The sequence below is a fragment of the Heterodontus francisci genome, chromosome 20 (assembly GCF_036365525.1).
Source record: "Heterodontus francisci isolate sHetFra1 chromosome 20, sHetFra1.hap1, whole genome shotgun sequence".
Classification (NCBI taxonomy): Eukaryota; Metazoa; Chordata; class Chondrichthyes; order Heterodontiformes; family Heterodontidae; genus Heterodontus; species Heterodontus francisci.
The window spans coordinates 60,564,778-60,591,863 of record NC_090390.1 but is presented as its reverse complement, the minus strand read 5'-3'; the positions used below and the strand labels follow the sequence as shown (position 1 = coordinate 60,591,863).

Below are 27,086 nucleotides of genomic sequence, written 5' to 3'. Positions count from 1 at the left end.
ATGGTAAAATGTTAGTTACAAAGAGGTCCATGAAATTCTTATCCTTATTGCTAGAGGTGACAGTGGAGGGGTAGGTGAGAGGGGTTTGAGGAGATGCTTGGTAATGAAGAAAAGTTGGCAGTTATCTTTGGTCTCCAGGATGATTCTGGAATAGTGGGTGGTTCTGGCAGAGGAAAATGAGGCTTGTGAGCTCTTACTGTTGTCCAATGAGATCTGGTGTGGATGTTGTACACTAGATACATTAAAGACTGGATCCTTTGGACTTGAGGGAGTGTTACAACCTCAGCTAAGACTATTAACTTTAAAACAAGAGATATGAACTCCGCAGACCAATTTAAAGAATTACATGACAAGATTTCATGTTTTAAGACTTTTCATTTAACAACTAAACTAAAAATCAATATTAACTAAACAGTACTTAGTAGATAGCTAATACACTAAGTTACAGAGAAAGGTATTAACCATTAACTTATTAAAACACTTGCAAACCCCACACCATATTTATACATTACACAGTATTCTCAGCGAAGTGATATCTTTACAGTTAAAAGTGCTGAACTACTCCCAGTTGCTATGGGTTGGATCTCCCAGTTCTTCTCAAAGCCAATGTCCTCTTTGCTCACTTCTTCTGAGCACTTTCAACTTGGACTTCCATTAATAAGCTGATCTCTGGTGAACCCGTTGGCCTTTTCTCCTCTGCAAACTTCAGCTTTCGAACCGGGTTCAAATCTTAGCAGCTTTTCGCTCTATCGGTGATTATGAACATATGAATTTGGAGCAGAAGTAGGCCATTCGGTCCCTCGACCCTGCTCTGCCATTCAATAAGATCATGGCTGATCTGTTTGTGTATCGAATTCCACTCTCCCACCTACCCCCAATAACCCTTGTTTCCCTTGCCTAACAAGAATCTATTTACCTCCGTCTTAAAAATATTCAATGACCCCGCCACCACCACCTTCTGAGGCAGAGAGTTCCAAAGTCGCACAACTCTCAGAGAAACCAATTCTCCTCATCTCTGTCCTAAAAGGTGACCCCTAATTTTAAAAGAGTGCCCCTGAGAGCAGTTGCTTTCTCTCTCTCATCTGAGACTGCCACTGCAGGTCTTTGTGTCTTCCTTTCTTCCTTACAGCCTGTCAGACTAAGGAAAGCATGTTGAATTTATCCAGAATCAAAAGTCAATAGTCATTTGCCTTTTACAATAGTCAGAGTCCGTAAGTCTGACCACAGCAAAACCACCTGGGCCTTTCTTTGTTTACAGTTGTTAGCAATTGCAACTTGAACTTGCATTTTTAGAGCCATTGGCTCCCTGGTTACAATCTGAGAGTTTGGGAGAGTGAAACCCATTGTTCTTCAGGTGTTACAACCTTGCATTCTGCTTTCAAAAGGGACTTTGATCTGGGTTCCTTGTGGTCGTGGTAACCAAGATCCCTGTCTTATCTCTGGGCAGAGTTGGTGTGAGATCACATGTCTCCTCCGAGTCTTTTTTACACTATATTAAAAATCACAGTTTTTAAAAAACATAATCATACTACAAAGTCCACCATTCATAACAGTGAGCTATAATGTGGGTCATGCCAGGGTAACAACTAGGATGGCAATGGGCAAAGGATTTGTGAGATTCAAGCATATCTATCTATCTATCTATCTGTCTATCTGTCTACCAATCTGTCTATCTATCTGTCTATTTATCTATCTGTCTATCTGTCTGCCTATCTATCTATCTATCTATCTATCTATCTATTTATCTATCTGTCTATCTGTCTGCCTATCTATCTATCTATCTATCTATCTATCTATCTATCTATCTATCTATCTATCTGTCTGCCTACCTATCTATGTATCCATTTATCCCTCTATCTTATATTAAAAAGTCTTGTTTATTGCATGCACCTCCTTATTTACTGCCTCTATCACTTTCCTGTTATATCACTTTTTCCGTCATGCTATTTCGGAAAACCTGTTTGTCACGCTTAGATTTATTTGCTATATTTACCTCTAATTCAGGAGAGGGTGGTTGAAGGTGATGAGGTTGAGGGAAATTAGGTCACTTTCTCCTTGTCACTTTGCCTTCAATGCTACCACAGCTGGCTCCCTCTTAACACTGCCATACTGTGCTCCTCTCAATTCTCCAGGACCTATCTCCCCAGTTATTCTCGACTCTGGGATGACACCTAGGATCCCTAAACTCTGAATGCCCTCCCACTGCTCCCACACTGTGAGACACGCAGGAACATTCACCACTGTTTTCAGATCCTGTGACCCTATTTCCATGGCTCTCAGATAGATTCCCATATCTTAGAAATATTCTCTCCCACTGATTTCACACATTACAGCCCTCTCAAGCTCCACAAACCCCCACCTCCCATTCAGTGCTGCCAGTCTCCAGAACATCAACTCAGTTCTGCCACTCCGTCCATATGCTGCAAAACCCCAATAACCATCACAAGAGTGCTGCAGAATCTAAGGACCCCCTGCAGGACTGCCAATCTCCAGAACCCCCACCCAGTATTGCCAAATGACAGAATAACTAGCAATGGTACTAAAGGGCAGGATCCTCCACCCTCCCCATTTTACTGAAGTCCATAACTCCTCCTTTCTCTATTGCTGAACCTTAAGCATTGTCCATTACTTAAAAAAACCTCAGGATCCCAGTGGAGTGCAGTCAAAGTGCAGGACTGTCCCAGTGCTGAGGAGAAAAGCTCAGGACACACCCTCCTCATGCTGTTAAACTACATGACTTCTGGTGAACCATTCTATTACATATTGCCTGTCATCATGCTTTGTATGCTGGGCTTTAAAAAGGTAAGGGATAAAAAAAAAATTGAGCATATAGTTCCAGGAGGTTTGCTAGTACTACTCGGGAGGGTTTAAACTAGTCTTGCAGGGGGGTGGGACCCCTGATGACCCAATCTGATGAGATTGTTGAGGCAAATGTAGAGATTAAAGCAAGCAAGTCCAGTAGGCAGGCCGGGCAGGGGCAGGACAGGGAGAGTGGAAGGTCTGGTAGGCTAAACTGCATTTACTTTAATGCAAGAAGCCTTACAGGTAAGGCAGATGAACTCAGAGCATGGATCAGTACATGGGATTGTGATATTATAGCCATTACGGAAACGTGGTTAAGGGCTGGGCAGGACTGGCAGCTCAATGTTCCGGGGTACCGATGCTTCCGGCATGACAGAGGTGGAGGTAAGGGAGGAGAGGAGTTACACTATTGATTAGGGAGGACATCACGACAGTACTTAGAGAGGATATCCCGGGGGAATGTCCAGCGAGGCCATATGGGTAGAACTTAGAAATAAGAAAGGGGTGATCACTTTGATGGGATTATACTATAGGCCCCCCAATAGTCAGAGGGAAGTGGAGGAGCATATATGTAGGGAAATCACAGATAGGTGTAGGAATTATAGGGTTGTAATAGTAGGTGATTTTAACATCCCTAATATTGACTGGGACTGCCTTAGTGTGAAGGGATCAGATCGGGAAGAATTTGTTAAGTGTGTCCAGGATAGTTTTCTGAAGCAGTATGTGGATGGCCCTACTAGAGAAGGGGCTACACTCGACCTCCTCTTAGGAAATGAGGATGGGCAGGTGGTTGATGTGTCAGTGGGGGAGCACTTTGGGACCAGTGACCATAACTCTATTAGCTTCAAGATAGTTATGGAAAAGGATAGGACTGGTCCTCAGGTTGAAGTCCTAAATTGGGGAAAGGCTAATTTCGATGGCATCAGACAGGAACTCTCAAAAGTTGAATGGGAGAGGCTGTTTACAGGTAAAGGGATATCTGGCAAGTGGGAGGCTTTTAAAAGTGAGATAGGAGGAGTTCAGGACCGGCATGTTCCTGTTAGATGGAAGGGCGACTGGAAAGTTTAGGGAACCTTGGTTGACGAGGAATATTGAGGGTCTGGTCAGGACAAAGAAGGAGGTATATGTCAGGTATAGGCAGCTGGGATCGTGCGAGTCCCTCTAGGTGTATAGAGGATGTAGGACTACACTTAAGAAGGAAATTAGGAGGGCGAAAAGGGGCCATGAGATTTCCCTGGCAGATAAGATAAAGGAGAATCCTAAAAGATTCTATAAGTATATTAAGAGTAAAAGGGTAGCTAGGGAGAGAGTAGGTCCCCTTAAGGATCAGTGTGGTAATCTATGTGTGGAGTCACGGGAAATGGGCGAGGTCTTAAATGAATACTTCTCGTCTGTATTTACTGTGGAGAAGGTTACGGTGGAAGCTAGTGAGTTCAAGGGAGGGAACAGCGATATCCTGGAGCATATCAACATTACAAAGGAGGAGGTGTTGGAGGTTTTGAAGCGCATTAAAGTGGATAAATCCCATGGCCTGACCAGGTGTATCCTAGGATGCTATGGGAAGCACGGGAGGAGATTGTTGGGGCCCTGGCAGAGATTTTTGTATCATTGTTAGCCACGGGTGAGGTACCGGAAGACTGGAGGGTAGCTAATGTTGTGCCTTTATTTAAGAAGGGCAGCAGGGATAAGCCAGAGAACTACAGGCTGGTGAGCCTTACATCAGTGGTGGGAAAGTTATTGGAAGGGATTCTGAGAGTCAGGATTTATATGCATTTGGAAAGGCATGGTCTGATTAGGGATAGTCAGCATGGCTTTGTGTGTGGGAAATCATGTCTCACGAATTTGATTGAGTTTTTCGAGGAGGTAACCAAGAGGATTGATGAGGGCAGGGCGATGGACGTTGTCTACATGGACTTTAGCAAGGCCTTTGACAAGGTCCCGCATGGTAGGCTGGTCCAGAAGGTTCGAACACATGGGATCCAGGGTGACCTAGCAAATTAGTTTTTTAGTTTTAGAGATACAGCACTGAAACAGGCCCTTCGGCCCACCGAGTCTGTGCCGACCATCAACCACCCATTTATACTAATCCTACACTAATTCCATATTCCTACCACATCCCCACCTGTCCCTATATTTCCCTACCACCTACCTATACTAGGGGCAATTGCTAATGGCCAATTTACCTATCAACCTGCAAGTCTTTGGCATGTGGGAGGAAACCGGAGCACCCGGAGGAAACCCACGCAGACACAGGGAGAACTTGCAAACACCACACAGCCAGTACCCAGAATTGAACCCGGGTCACTGGAGCTGTGAGGCTGCAGTGCTAACAATTGGATACAAAATTGGCTTGGTGATAGGAGGCAGAGGGTGGTAGTGGAGGGTTGTTTTTCAGATTGGAGGCCGGTGACCAGTGGTGTGCCGCAGGGATCGGTGCTGGGCCCTTTGTTGTTTGTCATATATATTAATGACTTGGATGTGAATGTAGGGGGCATGATTAGTAAGTTTGCAGATGACACCAAAATTGGTGGTATAGTGGACAGTGAAGAAGGTTGTCTAAGGTTAAAACAGGATATAGATCAACTGGGAAAGTGGGCAAGGGATTGGCAAATGGAATTTAACGCAGACAAGTGCGAAGTGATGCATTTTGGGAAGTTAAACCAGGGCAGGACATATACAGTGAATGGCAGGGCCCTGGGGAGTGTTGTTGAGCAGAGAGACCTTGGGGTGCAAGTACATAGTTCCCTGAAAGTGGCAACACAGGTAGACAGGGTGGTGAAGAATGGCATATGGCATGCTTGCCTTCATCGGCCGAGGCATTGAGTACAAGAGTTGGGACGTCATGTTACAGTTGTACATAACGTTGGTTAGGCCGCATTTGGAGTACTGTGTGCAGTTCTGGTCGCCGCACTACAGGAAAGATGTGATTAAGCTAGAGAGGTTACAGAAAAGACTCACAAGGATGTTGCCTAGTTTGGAGGGCTTGAGTTATAAAGAGAGATTGGATAGGCTGGGTCTGTTTTCCCTGGAGCGAAGGAGGCTGAGACGGGACATGATAGAGGTATATAAAATTATGAGAGGCATAGGTAGGGTAGATAGCCAGAGTCTGTTTCCCATGGTAGGGGTGTGAAAACTAGAGGGCATAGATTTAAGGTGAGAGGGAAGAGGTTTAAAGGGGATCAAAGGGGTAAATTTTTCACACAAAGTATGGTGGGTATCGGAATGAGCTGCCAGAGGAGGTGGTGGAGGCAGGAACAGTAGCAACATTTAAGAGGCATCTGGACAAGTACTTGAATGAGCAAGGCATAGAGGGATATGGAATTTATGCAGGCAGGTGGGATTAGTATAGATAGGCATTATGGTCGGCATGGATGCGATGGGCTGAAGGGCCTGTTTCTATGCTGTACGACTCTATGACTCTAATATATAACAATGTAAGCTATTGATTTACAGTTTTCATGATTGAAAATGGAATCATTCAATTTGATTCCATAAATATTGATTTAAAGTTCTATTATTAGTTGTACCCCTGTAAAAAGGAGGCATGTTTGTTTGATGTCACTGGGACAGCGCAATGCATTATAAAAAGAAATCCCGATTTAAAAATTCCAGCATGTAATAAAAACGCAACGTGACTTATTCAGTCATGGCAAATCAGTGGCCCTGACAGGAATTTGCCGTGCATTACATGCAGAACAGCCCTTTTGTTATGAAACAGTGGATCCTTCAAATCTAATACAGAATCAGATAGGATGGGTGGGGATTGCCAACAGAAAGAGATGAGGATGATCAGTCTTGGTGCATTCATGGAAAAACACAGAAAAACTATGTTCTGGCACCCTTTTCTCGAGATGCAGGGGATATAATTTTAACCTTTCCCTCCTAATTTATTTCTTGTACTGCCCCCTTCTGCAGCACTCTGCTCTCTTGTGCTCTGCCACCCCACTCCTGCTACACTCTCACATCCATTGGAAATCTGGGCATGGAATTATGTGGAATTTGGAGCACAGAAACAGAGCATTTGGCCTAAATTGGTCTATCCCAGTGTTTATATCCCACTCAAAGCTCCTCCCAGTTTAATTCATCTCACAGTATCAGCATTTCATCAACAACAGCAACTGGTATTTATATAGCAACTTTAACATTGTAAAACACCCCAAGGAGCTTCACAGGAGCGTGATCAACAAAATTTGCCACAGAGCCGTGTCAGGAGCTTTTAGTGGAGGTAATCAAAGGTTTGGTCAAAGGGGTAGATTTTAAGGAGCATCTTAAAGGTAGAGAGATGGAGAAGTTTAGGGAGGGAATGTTGGAGCTAACAGCCCTCACTGCTGAAGGCATAGATACCAATGGTGGAGTGGGTAAAATCTGGGATGCAGAAGAGGCCAGAATTGGAGGAGTGCAGATATTTTGGAGGGTTATAGATCTGGAAGATTACAGGTGAGGGTAAAGAGAGGTTCCCAAAAGGACATTTCAAAAGAGAACTTCCACTGAGGGCTTGCAAAAATGTAATCCCTTTAACTGTAATTTGGCCGGCAGAAAGCCTTGACTGGGAGGGAGGGCTGGCGCCTTTAAGAGGCGGGCTGGTTGATACTGGCGGGTCACGTGTGCCGAGCGGCTGCAGGAAATTAACCATCAGAGAGCGAGAGGTCGGCGGAGCGAGCGGGCGGGTTAGCGGCGCAGTGGTGGCGGGACAGGGCGCTCCGGGAGCCGGGCTCCGCACTCCTCACCGCCCTGGTAAGCCAGCGGCACTCGCTCCAGCCCGCCCTGTGCTCACTCCCCGGGCTCTGCCCTTTCCTCACCATGTGCAGCCGCTGATCCCGGAGCCATGGAGCTTTTCCAAGCCAAGGACCATTACATCGTGCAGAGCGGGGAGAAGGCGCTGTGGTGCAGCCGAAAGGACGGCTCCTTACAACTCAGACCTGGTGAGATTGCTCCCCCTCTCTCTCACACACCCTCTCTCCTCTCTCACACCCTCTCTCTTTCTCTCATTCTCCCTCTCTCTGTCTCCTCTCTCACACACACCCTCTCTCCTCTCTCTCATTCTCCCTCTCTCCTCTCTCTCTGTCTCCTCTCTTCTCTTCTCTCACACACACCCCCTCTCCTCTTTCTCTCATTCTCCCTCTCTCCTCTCACACGCACCCTCTCTCCTCTTTCTCTCATTCTCCCTCTCTCCTCTCACACGCACCCTCTCTCCTCTTTCTCTCATTCTCCCTCTCTCCTCTTTCTCTCATTCTCCCTCTCTCCTCTTTCTCTCATTCTCCCTCTCACGCTCCCTCTCTCCTCTTTCTCTCATTCTCCCTCTCACGCTCCCTCTCTCCTCTTTCTCTCATTCTCCCTCTCACGCTCCCTCTCTCCTCTTTCTCTCATTCTCCCTCTCACGCTCCCTCTCTCCTCTTTCTCTCATTCTCCCTCTCACGCTCCCTCTCTCCTCTTTCTCTCATTCTCCCTCTCACGCTCCCTCTCTCCTCTTTCTCTCATTCTCCCTCTCACGCTCCCTCTCTCCTCTTTCTCTCATTCTCCCTCTCACGCTCCCTCTCTCCTCTTTCTCTCATTCTCCCTCTCACGCTCCCTCTCTCCTCTTTCTCTCATTCTCCCTCTCACGCTCCCTCTCTCCTCTTTCTCTCATTCTCCCTCTCACGCTCCCTCTCTCCTCTTTCTCTCATTCTCCCTCTCACGCACCCTCTCTCCTCTTTCTCTCATTCTCCCTCTCACGCACCCTCTCTCCTCTTTCTCTCATTCTCCCTCTCACGCACCCTCTCTCCTCTTTCTCTCATTCTCCCTCTCACGCACCCTCTCTCCTCTTTCTCTCATTCTCCCTCTCTTCTCTCCTCTCACACGCACCCTCTCTCCTCTTTCTCTCATTCTCCCTTTCTGCTCTCACACGCAACCTCTCTCCTCTTTCTCTCGTTCTCCCTCTCTGTCTCCTCTCGCACACACACCCTCTCTCCTCTTTCTCTCGTTCTCCCTCTCTCTGTCTCCTCTCGCACACACACCCTCTCTCCTCTTTCTCTCGTTCTCCCTCTCTCTGTCTCCTCTCACACACACACCCCCTTTCTCCTCTTTCTCTCGTTCTCCCTCTCTCTGTCTCCTCTCACACACACACCCCCTTTCTCCTCTTTCTCTCGTTCTCCCTCTCTCTGTCTCCTCTCACACACACACCCCCTTTCTCCTCTTTCTCTCATTCTCCCTCTCTGTCTCCTCTCTCGCACACACCCTCTCTCTTCTTTCTCTCATTCTCCCTCTGTCTCCTCTCACACACACACCCTCTCTCCTCTTTCTCTCATTCTCCCTTTCTGCTCTCACACACAACCTCTCTCCTCTTTCTCTCGTTCTCCCTCTCTGTCTCCTCTCGCACACACCCTCTTTCTCTCATTCTCCCTCTCTGTCTCCTCTCTCACACACACCCTCTCTCCTCTTTCTCTCGTTCTCCCTCTCTGTCTCCTCTCACACACACACCCCCTTTCTCCTCTTTCTCTCATTCTCCCTCTCTGTCTCCTCTCTCGCACACACCCTCTCTCCTCTTTCTCTCATTCTCCCTCTGTCTCCTCTCACACACACACCCTCTCTCCTCTTTCTCTCATTCTCCCTCTCTCACACCCTCTCTCCTCTTTCTCTTATTCTCCCTCTCTGTCTCCTCTCACACACACACACCCTCTCTCCTCTTTCTCTCATTCTCCCTCTCTTTCTCCTCCCTCTCATGCTCTCCCCCCCTCTCTCTTTCTCCTCCCTCTCATGCTCTCCTTCCCCCCCTCTCTCTTTCTCCTCCCTCTCATGCTCTCCTTCCCCCCTCTCTCTTTCTCCTCCCTCTCATGCTCTCCTTCCCCCCCCTCTCTCTTTCTCCTCCCTCTCATGCTCTCCTTCCCCCCCCTCTCTCTTTCTCCTCCCTCTCATGCTCTCCTTCCCCCCTCTCTCTTTCTCCTCCCTCTCATGCTCTCCTTCCCCCCCTCTCTCTTTCTCCTCCCTCTCATGCTCTCCTTCCCCCCCTCTCTCTTTCTCTCTCCTCTCATGCTCTCCTTCCCCCCCTCTTTTTCCTCCCTCTCATGCTCTCCTTCCCCCCCTCTCTCTCTCTCTCTCCTGCTCTCCTTCCCCCCTCTCTTTTTCCTCCCTCTCATGCTCTCCTCCCCCCCTCTCTCTCTCCTCTCTCTCATGCTCTCCTCCCCCCCTCCCTCTCTCTGTCTCCTCTCTCTCCCGCTCTCCTTCCCCCTCGCGCTCCCTCTCTGTCTCCTTTCTCACCCTCTCTCATTCTCCCTCTCTCCCACACCCGCTCTCTCTAAGGGTATGCTCATGTGTGGTAGGTTTCAGTGTCATTTGTTTGCCAACTTGTGCCTGGTCTTTTAATTGTGTAATGAGTACAGGGACCTTCAAAGAAGGGTGGCTGATTCATCCTGAAGCAGTGAGAATAGATGTGTGCTGGTAGCTATGTGTGGTCTATTGGGGACACTTCTGAAGGTTATGTTATGAAGGCATTGAGAGTTTGAACTTGTGTTGCTCATACTTTTGAAAAAGCAGGGAGGGGAAAGACTTTTGAGTGTCTTTGTCTACACTAGAAATTTGTTTGAACAAGTGGAGTTCACGCCCTTATTGCAAGAGCAGGATTGCTCTGAGTAAACCATGCATGTTTGGGAGGTGGAACCTATGTAGTCCATCCTCTTCTAGAGATGGGAATGTTTTCTGAATGCATTTAGGACTGCTCGAGGATTTGGTGGTCTTGAGATTCAGTATTTAAGTGATATGAGTATAGCTGTCGGGCACAAGTGATCAGAATCGAATTTTGTAATTTTAGTAAAATGTCCAAATCTGCTGCCATGTTCCTGATAGTTCCGAAGAAGGGTCACTGACCCGAAACGTTAACTCTGCTTCTCTTTCCACAGATGCTGCCAGACCTGCTGAGTGATTCCAGCATTTCTTGTTTTTATTCCTGATAGTTAAGTTCTGTAGAAAATCAGATGAACCTGTTTTTTTCACTTAAATAATAGCAATTCTACGCTAAAAGTGCCATGATCTGTATTTTTGGCCGTATGTTTAATAACAATCTGTAGCTTATGCTGATCAACTGCAGATATTTCTCACTTGTGCGGTATTGTGATTCTTGAGGGTAATATCATAGGCCGCCCTTAGCAAATGCTGTTTTCAGTCTGTAGTTCAAAATATGGACAATGGGATCTGTGGCTGTGAATGAAGTGTCCTCAAATCAAATTCATACTCATCTATTCAGGTTTTAGTATCAATGCACTGACCTTGAAGTGGAAGAATTTAAGTTTATTAAAATGCACTATGTTGGGATCCTTTTTAAAATCTACATTTCTTTGGAATGCAGAAAAGGAGAGAAAAATGCGTTATCTACAACGGGAGCAGTGAATGTTATTTTCAGGGAATTTTGGCGCAGGAAGGATTGTTCCTTGGCATCACTCTTGGAAACAATTTCAGTTTAACATTCAGTATGTTTTCATGAGCTAATGTTTTCAGCTGTTTTTTTTAACCTGATTTCTTTATTGTCAGCTAAGAATATTAAAAATATCTATAGACCCATTTTTTTGTTAATTGTAAAATAAGTTAATGCTATGCTGTAAAACTTCTTTCCTTAGGGAAAGAACACTTTATCCTGCCCTGTGAAACTGGCTATCATAGTGAAATTCACAATGAGGTTAAATGGGTGCTTGGGTCTTGAGTAGATTTCTGAGCTGTACTATATTTTCTATACCCCCAATCCCCACACTGTTCCTGGCAGAAGCTTCAACGGTAGTTTGGATATTACACAGTGTCTTTCAAGCTGGCTGTCGATAAATTCAGTGTAAAGGAAATCAGTGGGGTATTCAGTGTTTTCAAAAGTTTACTATTTTAATTGTCTTGTGTTGATGAATTTTGCTTCTTGTAATGAGAGAACTGCAAGCGCTGGTAGTCTTGAATTTTACGAAACAGAAAATGCTAGGGATATGCAGCTCTGAAGGAGGAAATGGGTTGATGTTTTAGGTGTTGTCTGTTAACAGTTTTGACAAAACTGTCAACCTATCATTTTATCTTGGATGCTGGAGTATCAGAGCTGTAGTCTTCCCAGCATGTTCTGTTTTGGTTAAATCCTGTAATGATTTTTTTCTACCACCAGGGGTGTGCCCTTGTCTCTCCTTCATGGCATTAAGAATGGTGAGCAAGTTGCAGTCAGCTGCTGTTAACTTTTTTTCAAGGAATGAAGTGTTAAAAACTTAAGTTCTTTAGTTATTGACAGAGAGCTCATGCAGTCATGTATTTTCTCCCACTGGGTTTTCCACAAAACGAAAACAATTATATAATTTCTCCTCTGCCCCACCCATTCCTCTGGGCAAAAAAATATGTTGAATTTCATCCAGTGAAAGTAGGATATCCTAAAAGTGTTTTGTTTAATAATCTCTTCAAAACAGTTCTGAAACTTTTCCATTTTGAAAATACTGTCGGATATGACAACACTGTTTTCTCATGCTAAATTCTTCAGAGGGATTGGCTCCTAGAATCTCTTTACCAAAGCTTGATTGAAATCCACCCATTGGTTTCTTATGACATCAAGGGGGGGAATTTAATTTGCTATTGAAATTCAGGTTTCCATATTGGTAAGCAGAAGTTTTGGCAAATATAGTATCCCATAATTTGCCATTTTCTTTCAGCCATCAGTATGAGGCATTATTTTTAAAAACAAAATGCTAAACTAATCTGACTAAGGTATGCCATGTTGGTCAATCAGTGTTTTTAATAGGAAATTCTGAAAGTTTGCTTAATTGATGTGCAGGTAGCTGTTTTTGTACTCTGACCTCCTTGGTGTCCTATATTGTAAGTTGTTTTTCTGTTCAGTGCAAAGCAAGTTGCCTGTTATTAAAGTTGGTGGCTGTATTGTTGTCATCGCATCAACCTTAGGTCTTGAACGTGTCTGAAAGTCGCTTGCATGTAAAACTACGTTTGTTAAAACTTAAAGGGGGCAAGCTTGCACTCGAGCAGGTGAGAGGTGGTGTGATTGTTCCCTGGACAGGATGTGGCTGCATTGCAAAGCTGAAACATGTGCCTGTGATCTTTCTTCAGCATCCCTCTGATCATGTATGAATTTTTGCATTTACAGTGCATTGGATTGATCACTTGTACTTGTTAACTAATCAATAAGATGCTGGGTATACATGAACCTCAAGTAGTTGATACTACCTACAGGACTATCTGCAGTCAATGTCTCTCTTGAAGGAATAAAAGCAGAAAATGCTGGAAATACTCAGCCAGGTCAGGTATCATCTATGGAGAGAGAAGCAGGGTTAACATTTGGGGTCAATGAACTCAGAATCACAGAATCGTTACATTGCAGAAGGAGGCCATTCGGCCATTGTGTCAGCACTGGCTCTCCGAGCGAGCATTTTGCCGAGTGCCATTCTCCAGCCTTCTCCCCGTAACCCTGCACATTCTTCCTTTTCATATAACTGTCTAATTTCCTTTTAAATGCTTTAGTTGAACCTGCCTCCACTTTTGGGCAGTGCATTCCAGACCTTAACTCCACGCTGCATGAAAAGGCTTTTCCTCATTTTGCTTTTTCTAATTACTTTAAATTTGTGCCCTCTCATTCTCGATTCTCTCACGAGTGGCAACAGTTTCTCTCTCTCTCTCTACTCTGTCCAGACCCCTCATGATTTTGAATACCTCAATTAAATCACCTTTCAGCCTTCTCCAAGGAAAACAGTCCCAACTTCTCCAATCTATCGTCATAACTGACCTGTCCTGAAGGCTTTAGTTACCTTTCCTAAATAGTCAGGTTTCTATGTTGGTAAGCAGAGGTAAACTATATGATGCCCTAGACACATTTTGCTGGAATCATTTCCTTCTATTGGAGTGGTTTCTTCACTAATTTTCTTAACTGGATCCTATAACCCTCTAATTCTGGCACAGTGCTGCAGCGTGGCCCAGTGCTGCTCGGCAATTTGAAATTTAGTTGATTATACGTTATGGAGAAAAATATTAATGTTGAATCAAAATATGAAGCATGCTTTCCAAAGTCATGGTCAAACACTTTTCCATCTTAGGCACCTGTTCTCCATCAAGGATATTTTGTACTATGAAGGTAACTGAAATTTGAGAGCTTCATCTTCTGTATGATGCAGTATTTCTCTAGTTTTATAGTTGGGGACCCAGAAAATGATGGCGTAACTGCACATCTTTACTGCTGAGCTGGGAAGTCCTTCGTATTGTTCTTGGGTTCAGCAAATTTAATTTTGTTCAGCATTTTACTGAAAATGATTGTGGGGGGGGGGCAGTGGAGAAAGGAAAACAATGAGTCGTCTGGTAGAATGGATGGTTTAGAAAATACTTCTGTAAATTCCTGAATGTATTGATGGCATGCCATTGAAGTCAACTACAGTTAAAAAGAAAGACTTGCTTTTATGTAGCGCCGTTCACGACCACCGGATGCCTTAAAGCGCTTTACAGTCAATGAAGTACTTTTGAAGTGTAGTCACTGTTGTAGGAAACACGGCAGCCAATTTGATTTTTTTTTTTAGTGATGTTGATTGAGGGATAAATGTTGGCCAGGACACCAGGGATAACTCCCCTGCCTTTCAAAATCGTGCCATCGGATCTTTTATGTCCACCCAAGCAGGCAGATGGGGCCTCAGTTTTACGTCTTGTCCGAGGCACGACTCCAACAGTGCAACGCTCCCTCAGTCCTGGTTGGTGTTTGAGCGTAGAGTTTTGTGCTCCGTCTCTGGAGTGGGACTTGAACCCCTGAAGCTTGTGATGTAGAGGTGAGTGTTACCAACTGAGCCATGGCTGGCAATAAAAGAAACTCATTAATGATCCTAATATTTGTGATCCCAGGGCTCCACTGAACCAAAGGCAAGCCCTTAGACTTTCAATGTCAACTAAATGATTTGTTTTAAAGAGACTGTTTAGATTTTACAAATGCTTTATTTCTTGCTAAGCAAACCTGCTGCACTCCGATATCAGAAAGGATCATTGTTTCCATCTTTTATTGCTGACTTAAACATTTTAAAGGTTTTTTCAGGTTCTAATTTTAATACTTTAAAAACTAGGAGCAAAATGGGATGTGGGTGGAGTTGTACCTACAAAAAAGGGTATTGATGAGATGGTCTGTTTTTGGAACACTGAAAACGCAACAAGGGACTATAAAACAGTAGCAGCTCACAACACTTTCCTGATAGTAAATTTGTTTCATTGCAGACATATACTGCATTGAAATCTAGTACATGCAATTAATGGCTGTGAATAAAATGGTAAATTCTTGGTGTTCTTTACTGAATACATGGCTGTACTAAGACATCCCATAGAGAAGACATAATCAGCAGTGGATGAACTGATAGATATTGATGCTTTGCTGTACCATGAACAAATGTAGCATTCAATCAAGCAGGAATTAAATAATTTGGCTGTGCTACTATTAAAAAAAAAGTAATCCCTTTTCCACTTTTAAAGGGATTGCCTCATGTTCAGGTTTGCAATTCACATCTGAGATGCATGGATCATGTTAGTTTTATTGTCATGCATGCTGGGTGCATTCTGCTCATGATCTGTCACATGCTGCATGGATATTGTGATGAGTGTCAGTAATGTGATGCCTTGGGGCTTCTTCCTTTTGTGTGTTCAAGATTTTTAAGCAGGAATCAGGAGAGAAACTTTTTGACCAATGGAGCAATTTAAAAAAAATAAAAATCCAGGAAAATTCATGCATGTCAGGGAGGGGGGGGGGGGGGGGGAAGACTAATATTTTTATTTTGTCCATATAGCCCACAGATGTGTACTGTTTAAGACAGTTCATCAAGTTTTGTTTTTAAGACACTAGACTGTTAGGATCAATACAGAGCTGCTCTGAAAAAACAGGAAGTAACTGAGCCACATACAAGGAATGGCTTGTCACAAGGAAGGTTCTGATGAAAGGTCACTGACCTGAAACATTAACTCTGCTTCTCTCTTCACAGATGCTGCCAGACCTGCTGAGTATTTCCAGCACTTTCTGTTCTTATTTCAGATTTCCAGCATCCACAGTATTTTGCTTTTACAAAGGAAGGTCCCAGCTTTGGTTTGGTCAGTGAGTTAGCTGATCTTGGCCTGTGCAGCAATGGACTTGACCATTATCTTCAGTGCTTCTGGATTAGATTTGATTTTCTAAGATTCCTGCTTCTGAAGCGCTTTTTCACTTTTTTTTATTTATATTAGTGCCTGCTGACTGACAATAAAATATTCTGTACTGCCTGTATGGGTACATCAGCTATTGAGGCATCATGTGAATAAGGGTCAAATGAGGCAAGTACATAGTACAATTAATGTTTGTGGAACCAACCCAATAAGTAGTTGATACCGTGGAGAGAGGAAACAATTGTCCTTCCCTTCCTTTCTCACTTCTCCGCCATGTGTTGAAATTTGGGTTGCAAAGTGGGCACCACATGAGAGTATCTAGTGGAATTATTTTTCTTGATTAACTGCTTGCTTTAATGGTAGATTCGAAATGTGAAGATGGTGTTAAAACCTGAAAACTGTTTGAGAAGAGCCTCATCTATCTGGTTCCAACTTAACTGCAATGTTAGTAGATGAGGCACGTGCAAAGTATGTTTATTCTAATGGTCATGAAAGGTGATGTTTAGAAATTCCTGTTTTCTAATGGGTAGAAACAATACCCAATGTAGCAGAAAATTCTGGGTTTGATTTCCAGTCCATGGTGAGTTGGATTTTGTTTGGGATGTTAACAATTGCCCTGGAATACAGTGTGTAATAATGAATTTATTCTCACTTTTGATCAGCATTCTTTGACCACTGAGCAGTGAGAGAGTAGGCCTGAGGTGAGATTGGGATGTGCTTGGCTACAGTGTTTCAGCAGTTGAATAGCCCATTGATGCTTCCTAGCCAAACTTGCCCATGGAGAATGGGCAATTGGGTCAGGTACCTGAGGGCTGCCACAATCTGAACAAACCAGTTCCTTGTGTAGAGGGAGGATGAAATAAGAGGGACATATTCTATTCATATAACACTTCTCCATTGCAGGGCTATAAGGAAAGGGCAAGAGAGTGGGATTAATCAGATAGCTCTTACATTGAGCCAGTACAGGCACGATAGGTGGAATAGTCCCCTTCTGTGCTATAGAGAACAGTGTCTGAAGGCCAAACAGAAAATGTGGATCCTAAGCAGGAGAGAATAGAGATTAGAAAGGGAAGATGAAGGCACAGTTAAAAGGTTTTAGGACAACTTTGAAAGCTTAATATGAGCCTCATTTTGTCTGACAAGCTTTTTGAACTTTGACAAGAATCATGAGTTTGCCAGCCAGTATTGTGATACTGAATACTGTGATACTGATGAGAGCTGATTTAATATATATAAAATACAGAACCAGGGCATGCTTTCTGAACTAGAGGGGGATGTACAGGAAATGTGAACTTGAAATCAAGTTTGTCTGACTATCTCCTTTCTTCTTTACATAAAACTCCTTTGTTAGCTATCTCGATCCAAACTAGTGTTCCTGAGATCCTTGGCCTGGAATCAACAAATGTGAGCAGCAGTTTTTATGGTTCCTGACCACAGAATTGAATTGTTTTTAAGAGCTGGGATTTTGGTGTGATAAACAGCAAGTGCCTAACCCCCCCTCCCCCCCCCCCCCCCCCCCATGCTCCCAAACATCAGACTACACACTAATTACAGCTTTACCTCCCAGATTCCATTTCACATTCTTCATATTTAATCATTACAACTGTTACCAGTTTGCCAATGTGTCCTGGAAGATGTTTCGAACTTGACATGAAAATGTCAGACCTGTTCCATTATTGAAGAAAATGTGTAGTTTGAATCATGATCACTGATTAGAATCATACAGCAGCACAGAAGGGAGTTCATTCAATCTGTGTGCTCTCTTTCCAAGAGCAATCCAGTTAGTTCCACTCCCCTCCTCGTTCCTCATATCCCTGCAATTTTTCTTCAGGTATTTATCTAGTTCTCTTTTGAACGCTTTTATTGAATCCATATCTACTACCCTATCAGGCAGTGCACTTCAAATCTTAACCACTCGTGGCAAAAGAAGAAGAAATACTTATTTTGTGCAATCAGCTTGAATCTGTACCCTCTAGCTATTGATCCTTCAGCCATTGGAAACAGTTTCTCGATTTGCTCTATCTGAACCCCTCGTGATTTCAAATACCTTAATCAGATCTCCTCTTGGCCCTTTTTTGTTTGAAGAACAATCCTACTTCTCCAGTTTATCCACATAACTATAATCTCTCATGCCTGGAAACATTTTAGTAAATCTCTTCAGTTCCCTCTCCAGCCTTCAAGTCTTCCTATAGTGTAACTCTTGTAGTTTAAAGCAAGACTGGAGGTTAGAACTCTAGGAATAGATGCCCAAGAACAATCGACACTCTTCACGGAACATCCCTATTTGGGAAAGGAACTGAAGGTTATGTGACTAAATATCGACGCAGATGTTCATACAAGTTGGAACATTTTGGGCCATTGTTTTCTGTCAAAGTAATGGTGAGGCTGAAGGTGCTCAATGTTTGTGTAAATACAGCAGCTACAGATGAGGGCAGATACGTGGTTAAATGCAGAAATCCAAAAATTGCTGTCAGAGTTGCACCACTCCACTGTTAGCTTTGCAAAAATGATCTCTCTATCTGGCTCACCATTGAAATCAGTTGAGTGCTGTGAAGTCGCTGTACTTCAAGTTAAATGTGCCACAAGATTAAGCCCTGTTCATTTCAGTCCAAGTACCCTTTTAACAATGTGATCAGTGTTAATTAGTCAAGGGACCTCTCTTTAAAAATTAACTATTGTAAGTGTGAAGTCTCTTCCTTTTTATTCAATTTTAAAACTTTTTTTACTTTGTTTCTTGCTGTCACTTAATCTTTCATTCTGTCTCTTTTAGTACCTGACTTAACATTGAACTCACCAACTCTAATTTACACTTCCTTCTCAGTCCTTGCGCTGTTTATTTCTCAGTCTTTCAATCTGGTTAAGAAGAAACACAGTTGCTTGCTCTCTTCACTCGGGTCCCAGATGCCCAGTTTTTCTCACTGCAACATTATCAGCTCACATTTCCAGCGACCTGTGGCATAAAATATTATCGCAAATGAGGCACGTCAAACCTCATTGTTTTGCTACAGCAAATTATAGCCCCTATATTTTATGGCAGGATATTACCCAGCAGGTTTTTGAAAAAACAGTTGAGACAGTTCTTGCACTTTTTAAAGTGGTAGTGAGGGTGGAGAGGTTATAGTTTTGTGAAGAAATCAGTGAAGACAGGAGGCAATTGCACATTGCTTGCCTTTTTAAAAAAGGCACTAAAGCACACTTTTTTTTGAATTAGCCAAACTAAAATTGGAACTCCAGGGAATCGGCCAACCATTTACAAATTGGCCGGTTGCTGGTGGTCAGCCATTTGAAACTTGGGAATAAATATGCACGAGATGATTACGTTCAATGTAGATTACTGTAGCTCCTGCACCATGTAATTTTTAACCAAATCTTCGAGGAAGCTGGTTCAATTTGTAGGAATTTTACTGCAAAATTTTTGTACATAAAATTGATCGGGGTAGCATCAGGCCCTTTGAGCTTTTTTCCTCAATGGCAATGGTTATCAAGCAGTAGTCTAACATTCCAATCCCTTCTAATTTTTGAATGTGCTAATACCTTGACGGCCACTTTTCATAGAGCCACTGTTACTGGCCCCCATTCTTGTGTATAAATTTCCTAGTCTTAAATCCCTCAAATCTTCACTGCCATTGCGGGCCTCGATATATCATCAATTGAAATGACTTGTGTTTACTTTCAATGTTCCAATCCAAAAGATGATTTTTTTTTTTAGCTTGGAAGGAAAAACTAAAAAATTGATTCTCTCCTCCTGTTAACTTATTTTTTGCTTCATAAGATAATAAATCTGACTTAAACCAAACAGCATGACCGTCACCATTGGCCTGAATTGACTTAATGAAGATAAAATTGCCCAATTTGTCTGAATGCTGCACAGAGGTCACAATGACCTTGAGTGGTATTCAGCAGAATTTGGGCTGTGCAGCTTCTGTTTGGTGAAAGAGGAGAAACCTGGGGGAACTTGTATTGCAATGACCTTCAGGGAGGAATAAGGTCCACCTGCCTTAGTGAACAGAGGGGCTGGAAACTGTGTACAAATCCCTCTGGCTGTATGCAGCAAAATATAGTTTTGCTGTGTAATGCAAATGTACATTGGAATGGAAGGGTTGTGAGGTAACTCTTGTTCTGTATGAACAAGAACAAAGAACAGTACAGCACAGGAACAGGCCATTCGGCCCTCCAAGCCTGCGCCGATCTTGATGCCTGCCGAAACTAAAACCTTTTGCACTTCCGGGGACTGTATCCCTCTATTCCCATCCTATTCATGTATTTGTCAAGATGCCTCTTAAACGTCGCTATCGTACCTGCTTCCACCACTTCCCCCGGCAGCAAGTTCCAGGCACTCACCACCCTCTGTATAAAGAACTTGCCTCGCACATCCCCTCTAAACTTTGCCCCTCGCACCTTAAACCAATGTCCTCCAGTAACTGACTCTTCCACCCTGGGAAAAAGCTTCTGACTATCCACTCTGTCCATGCCGCTCATAACTTTGTAAACCTCTATCATGTCGCCCCGCCACCTCCATCGTTCGAGTGAAAACAATCCGAGTTTTTCCAACCTCTCCTCATAGCTAATGCCCTCCAGACCAGACAACATCCTGGTAAGCCTCTTCTGTACCCTCTCCAAAGCCTCCACGTCCTTCTGGTAGTGTGGCGACCAGAATTGCACGCAATATTCTAAGTGTGGCCTAACTAAAGTTCTGTACAGCTGCAGCATGACTTGCCAAATTTTATACTGTATGCCCCAACCGATGAAGGCAAGCATTCCGATGCCTTCTTGACTACCTTATCCACATGCGTTGCCACTTTGTGACCTGTGGACCCAGATCTCTCTGCCTGTCAATACTCCTAAGGGTTCTGCCATTTACTGTATACTTCCCACCTGCATTAGACCTTCCAAAATGCATTACCTCACATTTGTCCGGATTAAACTCCATCTGCCATTTCTCCGCCCAAGTCTCCAACCGATCTGTATCCTCTGACAATCCTCATCACTATCCGCAACTCCACCAACCTTTGTCGTCTGCAAACTTACTAATCAGACCAGCTACATTTTCCTCAATCATTTGTATATACTACAATGAGCAAAGGTCCCAGCACTGATCCCTGCGGAACACCACTAGTCACATCCCTCCATTCAGAAAAGCACCCTTCCACTGCTACCCTCTGTCTTCTATGCCTGAGCCAGTTCTGTATCCATCTTGCCAGCTCACCTCTGATCCCGTGTGACTTCACCTTTTGTATCAGTCTGCGATGAGGGACCTTGTCAAAGGCTTTACTGAAGTCCATATAGATAACATCCACTGCCCTTCCTTCATCAATCATCTTCGTCACTTCCTCAAAAAACTCAAATCAAATTAGTGAGACACTATCTCCCCTTCACAAAACCATGCTGCCTCTTGCTAATAAGTTCGTTTGTTTCCAATTGGGAGTAAATCCTGTCCCGAAGAATCCTCTCTAAGTTCCCTACCACTGATGTAAGGCTCACCGGCCTATAATTTCCCGGATTATCCTTGCCACCCTTCTTAAACAAAGGAACAACATTGGCTATTCTCCAGTCCTCTGGGACCTCACCTGTAGCCAATGAGGATACAAAGATTTCTGTCAAGGCCCCAGCAATTTCTTCCCTTGCCTCCCTCAGTATTCTAGAGTAGATCCCATCAGGCCCTGGGACTTATCTACCTTAATGCTTTGCAAGACACCCAACACCACCTCCTTTTTGATAATGAGATGACTGAGACTATCTACACTCCCTTCCCTAGGCTCATCATCCGCCAAGTCCTTCTCTTTGGTGAATACTGAATCAAAATACTCATTTAGTACCTCGCCCTTTTCCTCTGGCTCCACACTTAGATTCCCTTCTCTGTCCTTGAGTGGGCCAACCCTTTCCCTAGCTACCCTCTTGCTCTTTATATACGTATAAAAAGCCTTGGGATTTTCCTTAATCCTGTTTGCCAATGACTTTTCATGTCCCCTTTTAGCCCTCCTGGCTCCTTGCTTAAGTTCCTTCCGACTGTCTTTATATTCCTCAAGGGATTCGTCTGTTCCTAGCCTTCCAGCCCTTACAAATGCTTCCTTTTTCTTTTTGACTGGGCTCACAATATCCTGTGTTATCCAAGGTTCCCGAAACTTGCCAAACTTATCCTCCTTCCTCACCGGAAGATGCTGGTCCTGGATTCTAATCAACTGACATTTGAAAGACTCCCACATGTCAGATGTTGATTTACCCTCAAACAGCTGCCCCCAATCTAAATTCTTCAGTTCCTGCCGAATATTGTTATAATTAGCCTTCCCCCAATTTAGCACCTTCACCTGAGGACTACTCTTATCCTTATCCACAAGTACCTTAAAACTTATGGAATTATGGTCACTGTTCCCGAAATGCTCCCCTTCTGAAACTTCGACCACCTGGCCGGGCTCATTCCCCAATACCAGGTCCAGTACGGCCCCATCCCTAGTTGGACTATCTACATGTTTCAAGAAGCCCTCCTGGATGCTCCTTACAAATTCTGCCCCATCCAAGTCCCTAGCACTAAGTGAGTCCCAGTCAATATAGGGGAAGTTAAAATCACCCACCACTACAACCCTGTTACCTTTACATCTTTCCAAAATCTGTCTACATATCTGCTCCTCTAAATCCTGCTGGCTGTTGGGAGGCCTGTCGAAAACCCCCAACATCGTGACTGCACCCTTCCTATTCCTGAGCTCCACCCATATTGCCTCGCTGTACGACCCCTCTGTGGTGTCCTCCCGCAGTACAGCTGTGATATTCTCCTTAATCAGTAATGCAACTCCCCCACCCCTTTTACATCCCCCTCTATCTCGCCTGTAGCTTCTAAATCCTGGAACATTTAGCTGCCAATCTTGACCTTCCCTCAACCAAGTCTCTGTAATGACAACAACATTATAGTTCCAAGTACTAATCCAAGCTCGAAGTTCATCTGCCTTACCTGTTATACTTCTCGCATTGAAACAAATGCACTTCAGACCACCAGTCCCGCTGTGCTCCGCAACATCTCCCTGCCTGCTCTTCCTCTCAGTCTTACTGGCCTTATTTACTAGTTTCCCCCTCATTTATTTCACTTGCTGTCCTACTGCTCTGGTTCCCACCCCCCTGCCACACTAGTTTAAACCCGCCCGAGTGACGCTAGCAAACCTTGCAGCCAGGATATTAGAGCCCTTCCAGTTTAGATGCAACCTGTCCTTCTTGTACAGGTCCCACCTTTCCCTGAAGAGATCCCAATGGTCCAGATATCTGAAACCCTCCCTTCGACACCAGCTGTTCAGCCACGTGTTTAGCTGCACTATCTTCCTATTTCTAGCATCACTGGCACGGAGTAATCCTGAGATTACAACCCTAGAGGTCCTGTCTTTTAACGTTCTACCTAACTCCCCCTACAGGACCTTGTCACTCTTCCTGCCGATGTCGTTGGTACCTATGTGTACCACAACCTCTAGTTGTTCACCCTCCCCCTTCAGAATGTCCCCTGTCCATTCAGAGTCATCCTTGACCCTGGCACCAGGAATGGCACTTTCTGGAATGTCAACTTGGAACTGGTTTGAAATTTCTTTTTTTTTTTTACAGATTTTTATGAATCAAGTATATTTTTGGAAAAAAGGAGGACGAAAACTAGATTGTATTTGAATGTTATTTTCTTGGGTGTTCTATTAAAGCTGGGTTGAAGTGTAACATATATTGCAGTTTGTTAAAATGTACCATAATTTTTGACTAAAAGAAAAGTCAATGGTGTATAAAATTGCAGTCTTAAATAAATATAAATTTGTACGTTCAGTGACTCTTGAAACTGATTTGTCTGAAGTGCAGAATAATGTGGGTGTAATGTGTTTACTGTATAGCCATGTATTCTGGGTAAGGTTTTCCCTATCCCATCTGAAGTTATATCCTTTGATCTTCCTGACCAGCCTTTAATGTAACTGAGAATGCAGTTGCACGGAAATTACTTCCTGGTAACGAAATCCCCCTTTTGATTTGCCAACCCCCAGCACGCCACCTGCTACTGGCTATTACCCTGTCAATACTGAGGAATGGATCATCACTGAGCCATGCTTGGTCAGAAACTGCATGTGTTACATGGAAGAAAAAGCTTTCTACAATGGACAAACATTGTGCTTTAACTGTCACAAAGTAGCACATTTACTGTGCTGGCAGTGCCATTTCCTACAGTAACTCTTTAACTGTCCTGATTCTAGCCGATTTGTATTTTGTAAGTCAATCATGACCATTAGGAACTAGGTTGAGGTATGCAAACCATTACACTGAGTTCTTGCAGCATCAGAAAGGCTGCGTGAATACAATCCAAGATCGCAGAGATGCAAAGACTCTGCTCTTACGCACTCTGCCTCCAATTCTTTATTTCTGGACTTGTACCATTTTTGTTTTGACTGAACATGTTTTCAGCATGATGAATGAAGGTTCTATTTTAAATTGCACCCCACAACTAACTAGTTTGGAATTCCATTCGAGTGTAGGATAAAGGCCTCACTTGAACACTCGTTTACCTCACTTATGAAAGCAAAATACTGCAAATGTTGGAGATCTGAAATTTAAAAAAAAATGCTAGAAATACTCAGCTGGTCTGGCAGTATCTGTGGAGGGAGAAACTGCTAATATTTCAAGTCTGTGACTTTCATTGGAACCTGTTATCAAAGGTTATGAGTTTGTTTTGGGGTTAGGGTTTGAGTGTTTGGTATGGGTTTAGGTACAGGTTTCATCAGTTCTTATAGATCACAGACATGAAACATTAACTCTTTGTCTCCACAGATGCTGCCAGACCTGCTGAGTATTTCCAGCATGTTCTGTTTCTGTAACACTCTATCAGGAACGACCTGCCTCCAATTGGTGGAAAACCTGTATAGTTGAGGGTTTAGAGCATGATTTATGAGGCACAGTTGTAATTCGGTTTGGAAGTTTTAATTTGTCTTCCCAGTTCTACAAACGGTCTCACTGCAACTGAATTCTTGATCTGACCTCCTAAGGGGAGGGGGATGAACTCACCATGGAGAAGACGGTGATGGGTTTAGAAAATGGCGAAGGAATGTTGTTACAGGGTTGCTTCTCTTTTTGATCGAGAAACCAGTTTCCCCCAGTGTGACTATACTGTAGATGTCTCTCATTTTAACCAGTTATCTCGTGAATTCAGTTAGAATATCTGACAGTCTGAATCCTGAGAAGTCCTACAGTAAGTGGTGCAAGAGAATTAACTGACCATACATAATGTGTTTGGAGACCTGGAAATTTCTGTGACAAGCGTACATGCATAAGGCCTTGCTTGTGATGGAGGTACCTCGATGCTATCCAGAAATTCAGTCATTATTTGAAAAATAAAATTTTTAATCTATAACAATCACGTTAGCCTTTGCGAAATGTCGAGGCAAAAATCCATGCGGTTAGTTATAATTAACAGCTTTACTTACTAGGAGACCAAAATGTGGTATGTTTCATATTGGGGGCTGAATAATTAATGACCTGGTATTCTAACTTCAGTCTTGCTTCATAACTCAAGTGTACAGCAAGCTGCAGTGTATTTTGCTTATTACTGAGTCTTTTTTTTCTTTTTGGGCCTCCTTATCTCGAGAGACAATGGATACGCGCCTGGAGGTGGTCAGTGGTTTGTGAAGCAGCGCCTGGAGTGGCTATAAAGGCCAATTCTGGAGTGACAGGCTCTTCCACAGGTGCTGCAGAGAAATTTGTTTGTTGGGGCTGTTGCACAGTTGGCTCTCCCCTTGCGTCTCTGTCTTTTTTCCTGCCAACTACTAAGTCTCTACTGAGTCACTGCAGCACTTAGGCACCCATTCTCTATCTGTAGGATCCACAGATGTCAGTCAGTGTCGGGTTCATCACCCAAGTGCCCATTCTTTAAGTGTTAGGTTATCGGCGGTGGGGGCACCAAGGTTAACTCAGTCTTATTATTCATCCCATATTTCTAGCAGGTATTCCTGGATAGGGACCCAGGTTTAGAATTTAATTTTCTAACCGTGCAAATTAGTTTTATTCAGTTAATGGTACTCTTGATGCAAATCCTTTTTTCTTTAATGCCAGAAGTGAGATGCAAATTTTTTTTAATGCGATGTGTTATGATCTTTAATGCGCTGCTTGAAAGGGCTGTCAGGGCAGATTCAATAATATCTTTCAGGCAGGGGTTTGGATAAATATTTGACGGGGGAGAAAACTGCGGGGCTTTGGGGAAAGAGCAGGGAAGTGGGGTGAATTGGATAGCTGTCAAAGGTCAGCATAGGCACCATGAGTTAAATGTCCTCCTGTGCTCTAGGATTCTATGATTATGCACCCAAATGCAGCATCCAGCACTTGGTTTTTGTAGTTTTAAAAAAAAAAAAGCCTATGGCTTTATTTCTCAAACCTCCAGTGTGATGAGCAATAAATACATATTAAACACTAGTTTTGGTATTCAATTTGAAACTCGTCTTAGTGAATCATGAGGATAGCTTCTTGATCTTATTTCTTGGACTTGTTTAATTAGTTCAACATCTCTGAGCATGCAATCTTGAGTAAAAAGAATTTGGGGGGTTTTAAACTTAAGTTGGAGTGTTTTGTTTATCATGTAAAATACAGCCCAGTTGATATGACGTGTGGAAATAATGGATGTACTGATGGAAAGCAAAGGACAAAGTCAAAAATCTTAAATGGGCTAGCAGTTCAGGATATAGAAGAACTTGCATTTGTACAGTGCTTTTCACAGGCCCAGGATGCCCCAAAGCTCTTCAGAACCCATGATTTTCTTTTTAATGTCTGGTCACTAATAGGCAGTTTTTTATGTTAATAGGCAAATGCAGCAGTTGAAGTGTGCACAGTAAGATTCCATAAACAGTAGTGAGATGAGTGACCTGTTGGATCTGTTTGTGGTTTGAGAGCTGACTAGGAGACTGAGTTCTGTGTTTCGCCTCCTGATCAGAGAACTCCTCTACGATGATGTGCGCTGGTTGCTCACGTGGAAACTCCGCTACGAAGACTCATGGACTGTCTCTCCCATGCCTGGTCTCCTTGACTGTAAGGATTAGGAAAACTGTGGTCATGGGACAGGGTGTTGCATCTATGCCCTGATGACACTAAATAACACCTCACCAGAAGTGATTAGCAAATTCTTCTACCTTGGGTTCACAGTGTCCCTTGATGTAGAGCTTGATACACGCATAGGGAAAGCAGCTACCACCTTTTGGCCCACT

General features: G+C 43.6%; 1 protein-coding gene across 1 annotated transcript in view; it reads left to right on the top strand.

Annotated features, from left to right (window-relative positions):
* The first annotated feature begins 7,428 nt into the window (after nucleotides 1-7,428).
* inpp5f (inositol polyphosphate-5-phosphatase F) overlaps nucleotides 7,429-27,086 on the top strand; it is a 244,755-nt gene continuing 225,097 nt past the window's right edge. The window contains exon 1 of the mRNA XM_068052894.1: nucleotides 7,429-7,724. Coding sequence (XP_067908995.1) covers nucleotides 7,628-7,724 — 97 coding nt within the window. The 5' untranslated portion in view covers nucleotides 7,429-7,627. The remainder of the gene's footprint in view (nucleotides 7,725-27,086) is intronic.